The sequence below is a fragment of the Saccostrea cucullata genome, unplaced genomic scaffold (assembly GCF_032062105.1).
Source record: "Saccostrea cucullata isolate Sc308-1 unplaced genomic scaffold, CSIRO_AGI_Scuc_v1 ctg897, whole genome shotgun sequence".
NCBI lineage: Eukaryota > Metazoa > Mollusca > Bivalvia > Ostreida > Ostreidae > Saccostrea > Saccostrea cuccullata.
The window spans coordinates 105,166-125,607 of record NW_026929693.1 but is presented as its reverse complement, the minus strand read 5'-3'; the positions used below and the strand labels follow the sequence as shown (position 1 = coordinate 125,607).

Genomic DNA, 20,442 nt, shown 5'->3' with positions numbered 1-20,442 from the left:
ATCGTGAGTGTATCCTATCGTATCGTGCGTGTATCCTATCGTATGTGTTTTGCGTTTATCAGGTTTTGCGTTTTCTATCGTGTTTTGCGTTTATCGTGTTTTCCGTTTACATGTAAATAAATGCAAAAACAACCTCTAAATTCATTTTTTTTTCAAATCATATCCCTTGGGACAGGACAGTGCCAAAAGATTAAGGGATTGATGTATGACCTTGGAATACTAGTATATAAAAACATTTAAACATATCAAGATTTGAAAGGCCTTTCTAAGTCTTTATAGATAATATCTGAATTAAAGTCTGTTCAAATATTGGCCTCCATGGGTAGGGAGGGACACACAGGGGATCAAAGAAACATAAAACGTGATAAAAATCTTAAAAGGCCATTGTTAGCCCCCCGCAAAAAAGAAGCGTCCCCGGTAACCGTAGATTCAAGTTTGTTAAAGTCATGCTTGCCAACCAACCAATCCCCCCCCCCACCCAGTAATACATGTAGTAGGGACAACTTAATATATTGACTAATGTAAACTTGTGATTGCCTATTATAATTCAACCCTACCTGATCGAGAAATCATAAGATGGTCAGACTTGATTCTTGAAATTCTTCTGTATCAAAAATTTAGGGAAATAACAAATAGTATTCAAACTAAAATCTCATTTAAACATTACAAATCAGGAGCAGAGCAAACACAGTAGTGCAAAAACATCAGAGGTGGGATCAGTTGCCATAGAGGAGAAAGTATTCCCTGTCAATTGGTCACACACGCCGAGCATTTGCGGATTTAGAGGGGGCCCGGCCCCCCTTTTGAGTCCAAAAAATACACAATATTTGATAAATCAATGTTTTTTCGGTATTATAGCTGTGGGCCCCTACCCTGACCTCAAACTGGTCGGGCCCCCCTTTTCAAAATTTCTGGATCCGCCACTGCCGAGTGCTCCATGACATGATGGATAATACAGAAAAAGTCAGAAGCAGTAATTACATGTAATAACACATTACAACGTTGAAAATTAATTGGATCTGGATTCAAGTCTGTTTGAATGAAGAATTTTACGTATTTCTTTTTCTAAGGAAGATAAATAAGATTGGGTGAAATTCAAGAAAAGGTATCTTCTACTTGAAATTTTCTTATCTGACGAAAGAATTGTATAAACTAACTTGTATGAAAGCTAGGCCTCATACATGTAAAGTGCAGTTACGGTAATAGAGATTTAGATGGTTTAGGGGCTAACTAGCGGATCAACATTATAATGCATCGTCAAATGTAATAATATTCATGACATCATCATTTGATCAAAGTAAGCAAAAGCGGAAATTAATTTTTTCTTCAATATTAAACAATGAAATTTATTACTTTTTACATGATTTTTATACAAGTTTAGAGCGAAACTCAATATGACAAATTCATAGCAAATTCCTGTTGTTTTTATACCATGTACAGTATAATTCTTAATTTGATAGATTGCATCCCAAACCGACTTGGCAGTGCGAAGACCTTAACCACGAATTGCGGTCAACTGTTCTATTTAATCTTTATAACGGCGTCCCTTCATCTACTTGTAAATGCATTAGCTTAGGATCTTTTCCCTATGGACAACATGGGATCAAATTTTGTCGTTGTCAGTCAAAACAGCCGCGATCGGAATATAGCTGATTGCAGGAATTCTACCCTCTCTAGTATATATGCAACCTTTTCTTTGCCTCACATTTAGTCTGGGGGCTATTGATTGGACATTTTCATGATAAAAATCTTTCTGCCCTTTGGTCTAGCATCCAGAAACGTCAAAGCCGCTATTAGGTCAAGCCCAAATCTGACAGTTCCTACATTTGTTCATAAAAACCTAAGATACTTGTTGCAATGGTTCATTCAGTGATGTTGGGAATATTACTTTTACTAGGACTGACAAAATCCGCATTTTGTTGCTCCTGTTATATGCCCCGTTTTCAAAATTCCTTTTGCAATGGGGGATTTGGTGAGTATTATCTTTTTCATCCATTTTAATTGGCTGTCAATCCTGAAAAGGAAGAAATATAATAACGCATAAAACTGGAATCAGCAAGAGTATTAATATCTTCCATTTATTGTTCAGAAATGGATTGACGTCAAAGAGCAAACATAGATCACATCTTTATACTTTGAGAAAGAAACAATATCTGAATTACTTGTATAATACAATTTTCTATTAGATGTTTTGTTTATACGTGTTTGCATGTTTGTTTGCTTATAAATTTCAAAATTGTTTTTTTAAAGACATCCAGACTAACTTTTGGCAATACAATGTCATACATACCTGGTTAACGTTCAATTTTCTAAACAATAAAATAGTTTTAAAATTACAGAACGCGCTCTCTCTATCTCTTATCTTTCTGATCATTTAATCAATATACCTGTATTTATATCTACAGTACAGGCAACGCGGATCCCGTATTAGACCGCGTCCCCTCCGCGATGTATTAATCCTTTCCGCGTTACACCGTCGCGGGTTTTGATCGCGGTGCTACCTGAGACCGTGTTTACACCGCGGCGGGGCCCGCTACCGTTATTCTTCAGCTTAGATGTTCTTACCTGTAAAGTATTGTCGATTTTTAATCGTGTCGAAATGAGGGGGGGGGGGGGGGGGAGGATTACGACCACATTAATATTAACAGATTTATACCATTACATGGATTCTTTAAAAATTCATTTTTAAGTTTTATCAAATTGTTTAATAAAAAAATGTTTCTTTTTTTTTTTTTTACCAAAGGTCACTCAAAATTAATTAATTCTCAAAAACGTCTGTTAACAGTAATACATGTACAGTATAGGATGAAATAAAGTCGAATAATTTATCGAATATATTAACTTAAAGTTTATTTTCAAAATCAATAATTCCATCCCAAATGATCTTCAAATTGCTAAAAAGGTATGATTAAAATTTAAAGAATGCCATGATATCGCTTCTCTTTATATGCACTGTAATCCGGTGTTCACAGCCCGTGCAGTTGCAGTTACATGTACATGTAGCTATGTGTTTATTTATCTGCGAGATTATATTAGTCATTTGGTTTCATTTAGAAAAGTACCGTTACTTCTGTATACATGTCTGTTATAAATAACAGCATGAAAAACGATGATAGATAGTGATACATAATTACGATTAAATTTTAACAAAACACGCCTAAGTGTAGGAATACCGTTGCTCCATTATTATGCGCTACACTGTAAGACTATGAACTAAATATCGACGATTTTTTTTTTTTTTTTGGGGGGGGGGGGTCTTGTTAATAAAATAATCACAGGTATTTCTATTCAGAATATAAATAATATCATAGCTAGTATTCGAATGTATTTCTATTTTCTGCTCTTTTCGAAAATTACTAAAATCATGTTTATGAACATAAACAAATTTCAGATTTCTCCGGTTTAAATAAAACACAAACACAAATATGGGCCCTTAAAATATTTGAACACACAACACAGAAATTAACTTATTTTAATCAGCAAGTTGCCATGCTTCAAGTTTTCAGATGTCTGTGTAACCGTTCGGTTTTCCTCAGGTAAGTTTGGTGTGGAGTGGAGCTTACTCGAAGCGGATGAGAAGCCCCGAGGGAACGACGCTGTCTAGTGTACATACTACCTATATACACAGGATGTTACCTGAGTGTATTACCTGTATGCGTTTTCCTACGACATTGTAAAACGAAGCCGTTTTTTTTTTTTTTTCATGTGTAGCTCATGAATTGAAATGCATGAAATAAAGAATGTTTTTGTTGCAGACAAAATCCTTTATAAATTTTTTGTTTCAAATAAATATTTTCAATAATTCGACAATTTTGATATGCTGTGTTTTTCTTAATCAAATTTTATAACAAAAATACATTTTATTTTACCACCAAAATCTGTTGTTGTAATCTGGCGACAAAAAGGGAAGTAATTCAAATTACATGTCATGTACATATGCTAAACGAAAGAAGAAAGTGGATCATAAACAAGTCTCTCGATAAATAACAATAAAATTTAAGACAAATTCGACGAATGGTCAATAAACTGATAAATCAGCGGTAGTTTTATTCGCTAGACTTAAGAAATTGATATACTGATCAAAAAGGAGGAAAAACGATCATGCACGTGCCTTAAAATTGTGATTTTTTCTTCTCTCTATCTCCCCTCTCTCTCTCTCTCTCTCTTTCAATCTTCTAACTGGTACAGATATAAACAGACACGAAATAACATAGTACTGGATCATTATTTGATTTAATTAATATCAAATACTTCATTAATTTATTTTAAAAGTTTTTTTTTTTACTTTTATTCTTTTTATACACTCCGTTTAAAAAAAAGCAACAATAATTTGACACAAATTCCAAGGCTAAATCGTATCTGAAAATGATATCGATGAAATAATAATGAAATTATGAATCAAATGTGTTGTTGAATGGCTAGACAACGATGTGCACATTTACCCAAGGTATACCAAACCCCCAGGGCATGTCGTTTCCTGCTCAGGCAAATCCCTATACACAGGAAATGATCGCGGCTAATACTTAATACACAAAGAAACAGAATTTGTCAAAGAAAACAAAAATATATGAATTTTTGCATTGAATATTTATTAATATTAACTATAATTTCGTCTGTGAAGTTTATCATTACACCTGCACATTTTTTCTATTGAACACGAAAATCGAGAAATATTAAAATTAAAAAGAAAGACATTGTATTAAAAAGTAAAACATGTTACTGTGAAGGTGAAAAACGATATTTTTTCTTGATCTCTTGTATAAAGTTCACGTGCTCAAAGTTAACTCTCGTCATCGAATGCTTTCCGGTGAATTGACAATTTGAGAAAAATGCCTGCACATTTATATAAAAGAGGGAAATACATTAAAGAAAATTAATTGATTAAATTAACTTAATTTGGGAACAGAACATAAACGATGAGAAATAAGGAAGAATAGAACTTTTTCTTGATATCTTGGATAAAGAAAATTTTAGTTCACGTGCCCACAACATGTAACTGCAAATGCTCGTCATCGGATGTTTTCCGGTAATTTGACACTTTAAGAAAAAGCCTGTACTTTTTATATACAATAAATCGAAATTAATTAATAAACAATATGAAGATGTACATTTTTTAAAAGATGTACATCTTTTTTTCAAATGAATGCTGAAAATCGTTCATCGAAACTTAAACAGTCTGAGTTCAACATTTATTACAGTTTGCATATAATATGAAGATTTAAAAAAAAAACTAATTAAAATTTCTAGTATTTAATTTTGTTTCTTGATAGATTCTTAATAACACAAAATAATTAACCAATTGCAAAGACGTAACAATTTAATAAAATTTTCTATTCAATTTCAAAGATTGATATGTAATTTTAGAAACAAAAATAAACTTATTTTTTCTTAGTTTAAATTCTATTCATAGCAAAATTTATGAATAAACACACGGTTGTTTTTTGTTTGTTTGTTTGTTTGTTTTTGTTTGTTTTTCTTTTTTGTTACAGGGAAAATTCGCAAATTACAATTCGGGGAGATAACTCCCGTTTGTTTACGATACTAATTGTCAGTAATTGATCGATGATTTAACCGCGGCGGGGACAGGTTTTTTCCCGCGGAGGGAACGCGGTTTACCTGACCTGGCCAACCGCGTTGTGATTATACCGATTTTGCCTGTACTGTATGTAGTATACGTTCACTTAATTTGTTGTAGTTGAATTGATAACATTTCTGATTTTCATGTTTAATGCTCAACAGAAAACAGAAAGCTTGGAATAAAACCAGCTTTAATGAAATTATCTAAATTGAAATAAGACCCCTGTTATATGCAAATCTTCATCTGTATCTGGATTAACTGTTTTTGTACCATACAAAGTAGCCTTATATGTTTTTTTCTGTCCAGAACCAGATACCAAGATCAATTCATTGAAAGTAGAATTAAAGTATCAAGTATAAAAGGAAAGATGCTTTTCCTTTCGAAACAGATTCGGGTAGAAGATTTAGCCATTTCGTATAACATAAGTTGCCTTCTCACAATGAGTAACGTCAAAATCGTATCACTCCGCTTGACGTTACTTTTAAAATATACTCAATTTGAAAGTTCAAATTGAATTTTTTTCTGGAGAAAAATTGCCTCATTGTCAACACTGAAATTAAATTGTAAGGAGTGAAGCTTATTTCGACTTATGTTATACGATATAACATTAACTTGGGGTAGTTTACGCCAAGTTTACGCTTTTTCATAAACCGCGAAATAAAAAAAAGCATCATTCCTTAAACATGTTAAATAAAATTAAGTCATTATTTATTATTGCCATGAAGAGAAGCAATGGTTATATACTGTATGTACAATTTTTGTAGCAATAACTGCAAACGTCACATCCGCTGAACTTTACTTTCGGGATGGCAGAAGTCTGGATTCTTACGTCAGGGAAAGCATCATCCCCAACAGAATGGACCGCCAGGAATACAACTACTCCATTGATATACTCGAAATCTTTAAGGTATGTTTGTGTTCAGTTGCGTATTATAATCCTGTTTGAAAGCAACTATCTCATTTCTTTTTGCCTTTGGTGCGTGATGACAATATATTGTTATTTTTTGTTTGTTTGGTTGTTTTTTTTTTATATACGAAGAAATTTCATTTTTCATACATGTGCAAACACACAAGGATGGAGTTGTCGCCGAGGACTCTAAAACATAATGTTGATCAAAGAGTTAAATAGATTACATGAAACATATTATGGTTTCAGCAGACAAAGCTTGAACCTATTATAACTAGGGCGTTTTTGTTTTGTTATGTTTTGTTTTGTTTTTTGGTAAGGCTCACTTTCATAAATTATATAAAAATTATCATTATAAAAGAATCTAACTTCTTTTAATGTTTTGATTGATTGATTGATTATATACTGTTTAACGTCCCTCTCCAGAATATTTCACTGATATGGAGACGTCACCATTGCCGGTGAAGGGCTGCAAATTTAGGCCTATGCTCGGCACTCAGGGCCTTTGAGCAGGGAGGGATCTTTATCGTGCCACACCTGCTGTGACACGGGGCTTCGGTTTATACGGTCTCATCCGAAGGACCGCCCCATTTAGTCGCCTTTTACGACAAGCAAGGGGTACTGAGGACCTATTCTAACCCGGATCCCCACGGGGCTTTAATGTTTTGAAATCCTAATGTTTTGAAATCCTACTTATAATTAAGTTCACTTTCTAAAGAAGATATTCTCCAGTGTCACATTCAGTCTTTAGCACTCCAGTCAAAGAAGGTGACGTTGATATATATCCTATCAATACTGGATTTCAATTTCTAACCTTCATAACAATCTTTATAAAAAAAAAAACACATTGCCGGGCCCAGCATGTGCTCTTCTAAGTACCTGTTAGTACTCATCACAAAAGCATTAATGTTGCAAATTAGGAAATCTTCAGACGTACTACAGCATATTCTAGATCTGGACGTGGCGAGAATCAAATAATGTATTTCAAGAAAATCCCCAAAAAACTTAAAAGAAAATTCAAAACTACATTTTAAAAAAAATACACGTAAATATCTTAATTTTAATTGATATCCCCATTTCCAAGATTATTTTTCTCTTTGCTATTTTTTTCACTCATGTTGAAACATTACTATTTGCCGGTATAAGGTGCAAATTTTTACCTCTACTCGGCACTAAATGCTTTTGGGTACTCAAGCATCTTTTTAGTGCCAGTACCTGTACTATGACACAGGAACAATGTTTATACGGTCTCATCCGAAGAATCGTTCGTCACGTCCTGCAAAGGGATTCGAACCGGCGACGTAAAGATCCACACTTTAGTCCGCAACTTTAGAGCAAGCGCTCTACCCTTGTGCGACGAGGGCGACGCACAACCAGGTAAATATGATAAATTGGTAGACTTTAAAGTTAAAGCAGGAAATTTAAAGATAGCTGTAGGGATTATAGAAATAAGCAAATGGTAATTTACGCAGAAAACGCATTTTAATTTTTTTTCGTGAAGTTAGAACAGCACAAAAATAAGAGAATCATTTTATTACAATATCTAACACAATGACATGACTGTAATTAAACAACAGTGGTACAAATGCATTTGTCTTCCTGCGGCCTAAAAACATGCCAGCATTTTTTAACAATATAACAGGTTTATATCTTAATACTGTATACAGGGTTATTTTCGCCCCATTTAATTTTCGCCCTTTCACACTTGCAAACAATTTTGTCCTGTTTAAAATTCGCCCAATCAGAGTTTAATTAAGAAATTATACCGTATTATTTCATTTCGCCCCGTTTTAAATTCGCCCAAATGAGGGTAAGGCGAAAATAAAACGGGGGCGAAAATTTCCCTGCATACAGTATGTTATGGACAGTATAACAGCTTTATATATTCTTAACAATAGAACGCCTCAAGATTGTACACATGTATCTATATCCTTACAGAATACCTGTTTGTAATCCTACGTTTTTGAATCTATTACAGCTAATTTTCTTATTTCTTTAATTTAAAGGTATTATGGTTTAAACACAATAAAACTTATTTAAATCAGAGCAAATACATGTATATCTAAAGTCCTACTGGATGTAGTTGTATATTTCTGATTTCATTTAAATGAATTACATACAATTAATTAGATGACAGAGTCTTAAAATCAGCGAACATCTTTCGAAGAGACGTTAATAACCAAACAAACACACAATTAGAAAAGCAAAGGTAAAACATGTCGGTTATTCGCAGTTTTGGTTGTTTTAATGACCTCTTTAGTAATAGGACATCTATGTACGTGAAATTTACAGCTAGAAACAGTACAACAGTAACTTCAATGTACTAGTACTCTTTCGATATATTCAGAAGAAAAAAATTGAATATGAAAAAATATTATAAAAATTAAGTATTAAAAAAAAGGTTTGTATATATTTAATTCGATATATTTAGACAACATGTATTTAACTCACTTACTAAGTTATATATATACAATGCATTTGATCGAGGTATTTACATGTATCATCTTGAGTTCTTTGAATTGATATTCAGAGCAATCAACACTTGATGTAAAGATATGCCAGTTATGAATATAAATTATGTATTAGAATTAAATTTACCATCTGAAGGTAAACATGAAAAAGAAAAAAGATGCAAGGAAAAGTTAGGTAATATAAAAATGCATGTTTTACCTTGATATCTTAAAAATCATACTTGTATCAACAAAATATAAATTGTTGTCTTTAATAATACTTTTTTTTCAAAATCTCCTTCCTAATTTATGCGTAGTATAGTAAGCTGAAAAAGCACAATCATTAACATGATAAATATATACAAAACAGGGATCTCAATAAGATTAAATTCCAATCTGCCTTAGATGTCATTACATATTTTTTTTTAAATTACGTAATACATGCACTTTATTTGTGACACAATGTGCAAGATATTTTCAAATTTAATCACAGTGTAAGAAAAAAAGGGAGTGCGGAAAAACTCGCACTTTTCCCCTGAATTACCTTCACAAAAGTGTTCAAATACTCCTTCTTGTATTGTAAAGTAGAGAGTCCTTAATAAATCATCACATCAGAGACTAAAACTGTCAGAATGTCTGAAAATAGGTTGTTAAAACCGATTTTGCAATGCTTTCATTGATGATTCTCACTACCGGTATTGCTAAGCTATAAATTGTCAACTCTTAACCATGATTGTATGCCTAAGATACATTGTTAGTTATGTTACAAAAAGACAGATTTAAATCAAATAACAGCAGATTGAATATTATGTAGTAGGAGATGTTAGGGATGAAATACGTTTAGCTTGCGCAACCATTTTTTGTTGAAATTTTTACGAACGCGAAGCTCTCTTGTCTCACTCGTTTTAATAAATTCCATTTTCAGCTACAAGACAAAGAGAAACAACGGGGTTCGATTAAAGTGCTAAGAGTATTTTTACTTAATTCTATGTCTTCAATTCATAAAGAGAGAAGACTTCATTGCTAATTTCTAAGAGTCAATTTGATATCCAAATGCAGCAAACATGAAAATGCCAATACTACCGTTGAAAAAACTATGGACATGTATAAAGAAAGGTATACCGAATATCTCATACAACAAACCAAAAATCCAGGTCATTCCCGTAATTGTCGACAGTTTAAAATAGATCTTCAAAATCTGTTTATCTCGAGAATTTGAGAAAGATATTTTTCTTTTAATGAAGAATATCGTTACAAAAACAAGAAGAGTGTTCAGAAAGACCATCAGAGAAACTGGGAGAAGTAATGTAAAGAACTTAAGAAGGCCATTCTCGATAAAACATGTGGTTTTTGAATACCCAATGCTCGATCCTCCAGATATTACATAACTTAATCGAATGTGTATCGCCACAATAACTAAGCCTAACGTTATGTTTGCTACTAAATAGGTCAAAAAGCTTTTTGAATATCGACTTTTAAAGATCCGAAAGGTGGTAAGAAACAGGTCAAAACAGAGAGTAGTCATTAAACTTAACACCAACAGCCAAAGATAATGAGAGGCTATTCCCAGAACCATGCAAACTGGATAAATGTAAATAAAAAATCTCGAAGCTGTATAGAAGGTATTAGCCAGAAAAAGCGTAAAAGACAGTGTCATCTTTATAGTCAGTGGGGTGGGCAAGGTTCTGGCAGTGTTCCAAAACACCAAAGATTTTGTGACAGTGAGAAGACAGCCAATAGACGATACGGACAGACAAATCACAGAAAAGTAGGTTTCTGTTGAATCTTCGCCAGTAGTTCTTCTCATATAATTATCAACAATCCTTTTATAATCATCTAAACATAAAGCGATGGCAGTGTCTTCTTGGTCAAATTTTGCCATGTGACTTTCAAAACAAATGTCATATTCTTTGATGCAAATTTCGAAGTCGCAATGATTAAGATGATAGCTTGCTGGTAGGTAAATCTTTGGACAGTGTTGCCAGTGTGTTACATTATTTTCAAAAGGAGGCGGTTTATTCCTGCGGAAAAAGTGTTTTTTAGGCCCAGATTTACGAGACATTGTTTTGAAAGCGTTACTATCAACACCATTTTGTTTGATTTGTACATGCTTCGAAAAAAGACCATCAGTTAAGTTTTTTGTAAACGTCAACAAGTAGTTTGTTACGGCAAATATGTTTGTCACACCAGCAGGAAGAAAACTTGCTACGAATGGATAGCAAAATTTATAGGACCTCGTGAGAAATGGCGAATAAAATAGGATGTCAGTTTCCCTGGGAGAGAATCTGGGTACATTCAACAGTTTTTCTACCATCTGTTTCTTTATCTCATCTAACAAATTCAAAGTGAGGAACCTTGTAGTGCACAGTGATGCACGTATGACATAGGGCCCAGAGAAGTCATTGGAAATTCGACGGTGACATTTTGGCCCTCTTTGAGCATATTCAGAATCACAAAATATTGACAGGCATCTTACCTGAAATGAAAAATACATTTCAAAGAATTAATGCATTTTCACTGTAAAATCAAAGCAACCTATCCCAGTATAAAACCAAACTCTTTACCAAGGAGCCATTTAATTTAAAATATTTGAAGATGCGTCCATGCTCATTATTATTATTTAACTCCTCACTTTCATGGCTTATATTGCAGGAGAAGAAAAAGATATTTTTAAAGAAATAGTGCATTTTCACTGTGTAATCAATGATCCCCCACATCACACTGGGGCATTGCTTGACTGTTTACATGTACAATGTTAAAAATTTGTCTACGACATTTTGGACAAATCCTATCTTTAATTCATTTGTAGATAGGTAAGGTTCAGTGGATTTCAGGGTTGTCTTTGTAACAGAAATGAAGATTTTCCAAAAATTAAATATAGGCGTAACCGAACATAACCCAGGTATATTTAATTCGTACCTACATGTAGCATCAGATCATTTGGGGGGTGTTTTAATTGTTCCTTGTTAAAATCAACTGTACTTATCTTCGAATGATTTATTGATTGATTGAATATTGTTTAACGTCCCTCTAGAGAGTTTTTCACTCATATAGAGACGTAACCGTATGCAGGTGAAGGGCCTCAAATTTAGACCTATACTCGGGACTCAGGGCCATTGAACAGTGAGGGTTCTTTATCGTGCCAATGCCTACCGTGACACCGGACCTACGTTTTTAAGGTCATATCCGAAAGACCCGTGACTTTCACTTCTAATGTCGAGCGCTTGGCGAAGGGACAGTCACTACCTATGTTTACGTATCGACTGATTTAAAAATAGGTATCATTCAATTACACCTACATGTATCTGTAATAGGACTGAACCTACCTGTAAAGAAACAAAAAGTACGTGTAATTCATATAAACCGTTCAAAGTTCAATTATCTGAAGATAGATTTAAATATTTTTATGATTAGGCGTTCTAAAAAATCTTTTGGTGTTTCTGTAGAAAATTTAAATGAAACCGTTGTTTTTAAAAATATTTCACAAAGCTCTTTATAACTCATTTTTATGTTAAAAATTCACAACTTACATTGGTTGTTTTATTCACATAAGACCTTGATGTCAGGTTAAATAAAATAACAATCAAATAAGTCTATTGAAACAATAAAAATTAGGAACAGGGAAAACACGGACCGCTAAATTCAACAGAGGTGGGATAAGGTGCTATGAAGGAGTAATCAAACCAGGTAAACTGAGGATCGGATATCCTTACACTGAGTATATAGAAAGAAAATTCGCTGACAAAAACTGTAGAAAAGAAATATACAGCAAACAATTTGTCTCATCTAGTGAAAGAACTCTATTTGCCTTCTGATAAATATGGTCCCGACCTTCTCTTTCTGGCATGTATTCTTTGATACACATGTAGTTTAATGATGTGCTTAACATTAATGTTTATAGCCTATACGAAAGGATAATCCAATTCCTATGTAAGTTCTTTTTGGATGCAAATGTATTCTTAACACTTCCAATGTTGGGGAAAAAATGACACAGAACTATTGGCTTAAGAAAACATACCTTAATAATAAACACTAGTTTCTACACTATAATTTACATTTTTATGAAAATTTGATCGTTTAGATGGCATAAAGTATTAGTGAAATGGAGAACGATTTCAATTTCTAATAGCTGACACGGTGTAATGGGTACTCACCAAAACCGGGCTATAGACCATCTCTGATGGACAAAGTCTTTCAACACTGTAATCATGAAAAGTCTTCTGTGCTGAGTAGCTTAGCAATGAGGGAAATAAGCCAAGGGTTTGTCGGAAATCATCTAAGATATAATGTGTTATTTCTACTGGAGAGCCACTGGTCACGGTGATCGGTATTGTATATTCTGGAGAAAATGTGTTACACATCACGCAGTATACGTTTTTGTATGTCTTTCTATTAAATAAATAGTTAAGTACTTGTGGCATTGTCTCGCAAGCCCATTTTAATGTGCTATCTAATCGGTCCCAAAGGCCTGTTTCATTACATTTGGAAATGGATGGTAAACTACATACCAAGCTTTCTTTTAAAAACGAAGGTGGGTATAGAATTAGGGTAAACTTTGGGTCTGACGAAGCGAGATTAAAATAGTTTTCTTGTCTGTTCAATTCTGTGTAATTGTTTGTCACAATAATCTTTCTCCATGGATAAAGGTCTTCCTGTTTCTCACCGAAGCATTGTGCACAATACACGTTTTGGTAACTATCATTTGTTTTACTTGAATATACCGGTATTTGCAGCTCCTCACTTTGAAGCATTTTTATGGGTAAAAATTTTTTGCACTTTCTCCATACATTGTTTGGAGGGTAATCCTTTGGACACTTTGCCACTATCCAGTATCTTGCTGCAGGCGCTATTTGTAATGATTGTCCTGTTCTATCATCATAAATCTCACCCAATACTGTTCTTGTACAAGAAAAAGACGATTCATCTTTCTTAATAGGAACGCTGGTGTTATGAAGGTTGTGTTGAGTAGTATTTATTTGAGCGATGTATTTTGATACACAACACTCATGTTTCTTGTAACAGTCATTTGCACAGCTACATGGTCGACAAAGCGGGTGTTTTCCATTAAATTGAAACATATAATTTTGATAAAAGGCACCTTGATCGTAACACAATGGTTTATTTGGACAAAATGTCAGATAACTGCTGATGAGGAACTTTGTGAAGTTATTCTGAATTAATCTAGTATAATTGAAAACTTTTGCTCTGTGTGTGAAAAAAGAAATTGTTTCCGGATCGGATTGATTCTTTCTCTTTTCAATGAAATTAAGTAGTGGTGCGGGTACGGCAGATGAAATATTCAAAGTTCTATCTCCACGCCAGGATATGCATATCTGTGAATAAAATAAGTAATTTCAATTTTAATCGCGACTTATCTTAAGACAATTGTTGAAATGCTACATTTCTTCACGAATTATTGGGATTGATTTCTTGATCTGACACTGATGTTATTTATTGTAGCAAAAATGTTTCGAAATTTTAAAGTGTTTATCTATTTACAATGTATCGACATAATACATGTCTATTACTTGAAAAGGTAAATATGAATGCTGTGTTACAAAGAGAAATGTATCAAAACGCAAAATTTAATTAAATGGGATAGTTACCTTTTTAGCTTATTACATTTTGCGTAGAGATTAACTCAAATTGTAAAAACACAAACTGTAATGATTATGACATTTTGCGCTTTTACAATTTGCGATGGGATTAACGCATAATGTAATAAGATACGTTTTTGTTGTAAATGCGACTTTAGTTATTGTATTCAGAACAACGCAAAATGTAATAAAACAAAATATAATTATTTTTATAACTGTGTTCAACGCAAAACATTACAAAATTGATTTCAACATATAACCATGGAGAAACTCACTTTACATAATAGCCAGAAATTACTTTGACAATGTGACAAACATTATGACTTTTACTGACATGCTCAATCTAAATATATCGTTATTTTTTTCCGACGTTTTATTTTTTGAATACTTATGAACTCTTTACAACTTAATGATCTGTGACGCAACATACACTTAATGTTCACGTCATAGAAATATGACGCTACCTTTTCCCCGCAAGCACTTTATAGCATGGTACAAGTCTCTCTAAAGTTTAGCGTAAGTAATGATATGTTTTACGGTGTGACCGTTGGGGCGAGCGCATGTACATGTACCATCAAAAACACTCTAAAAATTGATCAGCTACTTCAAACATCAATTAAGCCGCACGAGACATCTCGACTAGTGTGACGTCACACGACGTCACGGAGCTCGTCGGAGCTTACGGAGACAGCCGAGCGTGTGTTTGAAACTATAGACCTAGTGCAATTTTGGTTGAAAAACATTGTAGAGTTATTTTTTGTTTCTTTGAAAGATTTCTACAGACTGATCTAGCCTTTTATGCTTTACGTTATTATTTATTTATTTATTTGCGCAAAGGACATTGGGTAGTGCAGGAATTCTGGGAATGTTTCACAGAGAAATTTGGCTGACGTATGTACAGATTTCAATCCGAATTTCCTCTGTTCTTACACGTTAGTCTATTGAGCTCGCTTTGCGAGCGTCGCTTCGCGACGCGCTCGCTATTATGACGCAATATTTAATAATAAAATAACTTTTCTTATTTTATGAGATTTAAGCAAGCATAAAATAGATGGAATTTGGCAATAAATTGAAGATTAAATGAACTTTTTTAAGTGCGTGAAATTGCGTGATTGCGGGGAAACGGTATATGCGTGATTTTGCGTTAGAAATAGGAAATGGTATTTGCGTTAAAATGCGTGACTGCGGTGAAGGGGGTTAATTGACGTCTTTTTAAAAATCAGTCTGTATCATATATCCAATCAATGACATTTTAAATTACCAAAGATTGACCATGGGGTCCATTAAAAGTTTTAGATACCGGTATGCATGTATGGCATATGTACATTTGGTTAGCAAATTAGAAGTGTTTGTGTGTCTGCAAGGAAAGGCAAGGGATTGGGGGAGGTGTCATTGTATCAGCCAAAGGATTTGTGAAATATAGACTTTCAGCAAGACCGTAGAAAAGCTGAAGTCATTTAATAAACAATTCACAATAAAACGGCATTTGAAGAGTTGCAGATACTAGTGGCTGAATATATCATGCATACACCTGTTTGTACCTGGCTTTAAAATGACGTCATAAGGACTTATCTAAGATGAATTTATCTTCTTCTTTAATTTGCATGTACTTGTATTCAAATATTTTTTAAGACACAACCTGTGAAATATTTCTAATCTAGTTCCACAATTTACAACAAACGAGATACAAATATTTATTTAAAAAAAGATTGCATTTAAACTTACATTCACTTAATTACATGTATAATTCACAGTTATTTTTTCTTGAAATCATTTAGTGAAAATAAATATGCATACCAAACTGGCTATCCAAATTAAACTTCTGATTTTCATGTTTGTCTAATAATCCGAAAAAATTAATGAATGATAGAGACAAAATAATTCGTAAATAAAGGCACTTCATATTAACATTCTATATAATTCCTAGCATGTAACATCCTCTAGAATTCAATACTAATGAAATAATAAAAATGTTATAATACCAATGCATCCCATGGTGTGAGCACTTCTCCTGCATTATTTTAAAGCTCTCTAACATTGAGCGTCATTCAGATCTAGAGTTTCATCAAAGCGAGTCGTATTTGGAAAGGAAGATCAAAGTCAAAAAATAAGAAATCACCTGTAAAGATTAAGAAATTTAAGAAGAAAAGCTAATTACATTCACCGCATGCCACTGTAATGTAGACGTTTGACCACAGTTGAGAACTGACCTGAGGATGGGTGTTATTTTTCTATATGTCAATATTGAGACCGAAGGTGTTGGATTGAGGTCCTACTACATTGAAAATTGAGCCGTGTCGTTGAATGTTCATCAATAATGTAAACCTTTAAAAATATATACCAAGCCAGGCAAATTTTAGGGGCGGGGGCAAAATGGTAAAAATCAGCCAATGTGATTTTTCTGATTTTTCACCATTTTGCGTTTACCTCGCTTTTTGAAAGTTTATATAACACTTTTAGCACAAAGCTAACATATTCTGAAATTTTTTGTCGTCTGTAAATCTTAACTGAGTGTGATTTGTAACTATTTGTTATTTATTGAAGTATTAACTAATATTTTCCAAATCTATTTCATTTCCGAAGACTTAGGTTAAAAGCCTGTGACATGATATTAAATCTCCTCCAAAGAAAAAAATGTTGGTATCATTCGTCTTTAATTAACTCTAATTACTCTTAAGATTTGCTGTAAAGTGACGCTTTGATCAAGTAATATGATAGTTTATGTAATACATTCAACATATTTCTAGGTCTTTAAAAATTCAAAAGGTTAAATTTGCATTAATCCATTATAGGTTTTGTCAATGAAATGCGTCTGTGATATATGAAAGCTCTAGTAATTATTTTTCACAAGTCTTGACCAAGGTTTTTTTTTTATAAAAAGTGGCTCAAATTTTAACTTGGAAATGAAAAGATCATAACATTTTATATCCAAGAAACCATCTTATCGGAATAAACACACATGTGTTGTGTGAAAGCCTAAACACCAATCAAGGTTTTGTAATTTTTTTTGGATAAAGAGAGTCAAACTTCAAGGTGAAGAGATATTATATGTTAATGTTTCGTCACAATGAATAGACATGTAAAGTACATGTATTTAAGATATAGCTCTATCCAGTCAGGAGTTATGAGCAAAATCAAATTTTGTAAACGAACAGACAAACAGAGCAAAAACTGTATACCCAAAATCTTCCATTAAGGAGGTCTACAATTAAATGCTCTGAAGTGTCATCTATAATAATAACATCTATATGTTATCTGTAATGACATTAATTTGTAATCTGTACGTAATCTCGTTATTGTTTTGTAGAGGTCTGAATCTTTTGAGGTGGCAGATAAAGATTATGTGACTTCTGATGCTTTTGACGGATCCTGTGGTATAGAGCTGACTGTGGGAACTGTATATTACATGACGGGTGAGATACGCGTTGTTGAGAAGCAATTACTCTTACTGTCATAGTTTTGAACGAAAATAAATGAGGCCATTTGTGAAAAGATTTATTTTCATATCGATCTACATTAGCATCAAAAACCTTGGATAACGTCTTGTCAACACTATTACTGTACTTGAATAGATGTCTTGTTTAGCCAATTTTAAAACAATGTTTGTGAATAAAAAAAAGGGTCAGTAGGTAGGTTATTTTCATTTTTAAGAAAGTTTAAGATCAACTGATTTTCAAAGTGTATTTATTTGAATTTATAAAGAATGACTAGGGTCAGTCAGTCGGGAGAGGGCAAATAATTAAACTTTTCAAGATTTCATTAGATGCAGTTTCTTTAATTTCAATAATATAATATTGGTAAATATCACAGTGACTCCTACGATATTAATATACATGTATAGTTTGAAAATGCGATCCTTAATGATTCAGGCTATATCCGAAATAATCATATGGTGGTGTCTTCCTGTTTCACAACTGTTCCATTTTCTGAGCTGAAGGAAGGGCAATTGGCCGGAATCCGTGGATTATATTCTGCCAACTGTAAATGCAGGGTAAGTTAAGTAACATTGAACTTTCTTTTCAGATTGAAGCAACGCAGACTCTCAGCAAATCTCTAACACTGAATCGTTCAAGTTTTGAAGATAACGTACTTGTATATTAAACTTTTCTTTTTGGTTTTCATTTGTGTTACAATGTGACAAAACACTTATGTGATCATGTTGTAATTGCAATAGTTTGAATTGAGACACTTAATTTTTTTAAATTTGTAGTGTTATAATGTAAGTCAGTTTTCAGAATTTAGTAATATAAAAAAAATATTCTTTAAAGATTTTGTTTCAAATATTTAAGTAAAGAAGATTTTATTATTTTCTATATATACCCACTTGATTTTGAATGTCAAAAGAATTCTTCAGAGATTTTGTTTAAAATATTATATAAGTAATGAAGATGTTATTATTTTTTATATTCATGATATATGCCCACTTGATTTTGAATAGAACAAAAATTAAAATATGAATAAAAAATATGAGAAATGCAAATCGCATGGCTAAAATAAAAGCATCCTTAAAAAGTCTTACTTTAGATCACAGGTCGTGTAAATGATAGGGACAAGATCTTACAAGTTGACATGAAGAAATACGACTTTTGAGTATCAAATTTTCCCTTTTGATTTTGAAAGAGTTTCTTTTTTTCATAAATCTTTCTCTTCAAAACAAAACGAAAAATCTGCAGATTGTTTTATAATTACAATTATATTTTCTTAAATCCATGATTACTTTCCGAAGCCACAATGGCTTCGGAAATATAGTCATGAAAATGATTCTGGATTAACTAAACATTTTACCCATGTTTGAAGGCATATTTCTTATCACGAAAAATAATAGTTTCAAGTTTAAACCATTTAGCACTGTAAATGTATATCCTTGCATTTAGTACTAAAAACAATAATGAATAATGTTTAGATGATGTTGAATTAATATTTAAAGGTAAATGAAATGCTTCTGGGACGATGGAAGAGGAAGCGAGTGTGTCACGCGGAATGGTATTCACCGTGCGAGGAGCAGCAAGCTGTATGTGTCAAAAGAAAGGGAGGGAAATGTACATGGCGGTTTCTTGAACGGAAACCGTGTCCTTTAGATAAATAATTGAAAAAATATCCTGTCTGATACCTCAGAGAAATCAACAACCTATGTTTGACACTATTTTCAGGCTTGGTAATTTAAATGTGATATAGATGTAGTTTGTTTAGAAAACATTGTTACATGATATTATCTTTTTAATTAAAGTTTTCTTTCATATTTTATGGCTTTTTTTTTATTTTTAAAAGGATTATTATCAGTTAACGATTTAATAAACTGATGAAAGAAGACAATCTTGATTGAAAAAAAAATTACAGTGGATGAATTTTCTGTTCATTTTACAGTGTATTAATACAACGTGATCACAGTGGGTGTGGTCGATCAACAGGGTGTGCTTTTTAAAGATATTATTTAGGTTGCTCTCTGTCCGTTTCTTCGCCTTTTCCCCAAATAAACAAGGAACAGAATTTAGGAAATATTGACTTTGAACGATATTGTTCAAATCCCTAGGACATCAATTTTTCTTTCAATAACCTCTCTCGGTTTTAAATTTAGTAGTATTCAGAGAATGCTTTTGAATATCGAATAAGTTCGAGATGTAAGCCCCATATGCAGGTAATTACGACATATTGTTCATTTAATTAGGAAAGTTTCACCGTGGAAAATTTAAAGTCGTCTCATTTGTCATACACCTAAGGTATAAATTGGTTCTTATAATCTATAGACAGTAAACCTCCAAAGAGTATTTTTGCATCGATAGATGAAATACTTAAGAGAAGACTAAATTTGTAAATTGAAAGAATAAATTTGATTATTGTTCATGTACACGTCATTAGGAGTGAATGTTTGATCGTAATCATTACCTTATTAGTGAATATAACCTATATCAT

General features: G+C 32.8%; 2 protein-coding genes across 2 annotated transcripts; one reads left to right on the top strand and one right to left on the bottom strand.

Annotated features, from left to right (window-relative positions):
* The first annotated feature begins 1,714 nt into the window (after nucleotides 1–1,714).
* LOC134281838 (metalloproteinase inhibitor 1-like) lies at nucleotides 1,715–19,771 on the top strand. The gene is made up of 5 exons (XM_062764276.1): nucleotides 1,715–1,972; nucleotides 6,343–6,485; nucleotides 17,840–17,945; nucleotides 18,402–18,523; nucleotides 19,460–19,771. Exons 1-5 carry the CDS (start codon nucleotides 1,858–1,860, stop codon nucleotides 19,616–19,618), a joined length of 645 nt encoding a protein of 214 aa, XP_062620260.1. The 5' UTR covers nucleotides 1,715–1,857; the 3' UTR covers nucleotides 19,619–19,771.
* On the bottom strand, nucleotides 9,966–13,296 carry LOC134281835 (uncharacterized). The gene is made up of 2 exons (XM_062764274.1): nucleotides 13,090–13,296; nucleotides 9,966–11,411 (listed from the first exon to the last, which is right to left on the bottom strand). Exons 1-2 carry the CDS (start codon nucleotides 13,294–13,296, stop codon nucleotides 9,966–9,968), a joined length of 1,653 nt encoding a protein of 550 aa, XP_062620258.1.
* Nucleotides 19,772–20,442: the final 671 nt, after the last annotated feature.

What these genes read in the sequence shown, in the direction of transcription:
- LOC134281838 (XM_062764276.1), top strand. Translation starts at nt 1,858, where the DNA reads ATGGTTCATTCAGTGATGTTGGGAATATTACTTTTACTAGGACTGACA. An exon ending in ATATACTCGAAATCTTTAAG is followed by an intron (nt 6,486 to 17,839) that starts GTATGTTTGTGT and finishes ATTGTTTTGTAG; the next exon opens with AGGTCTGAATCTTTTGAGGT. An exon ending in AACTGTATATTACATGACGG is followed by an intron (nt 17,946 to 18,401) that starts GTGAGATACGCG and finishes TTAATGATTCAG; the next exon opens with GCTATATCCGAAATAATCAT.
- LOC134281835 (XM_062764274.1), bottom strand. Translation starts at nt 13,296, where the DNA reads ATGTGTAACACATTTTCTCCAGAATATACAATACCGATCACCGTGACC. An exon ending in TGGTCTATAGCCCGGTTTTG is followed by an intron (nt 11,412 to 13,089) that starts GTGAGTACCCAT and finishes TTTTCATTTCAG; the next exon opens with GTAAGATGCCTGTCAATATT.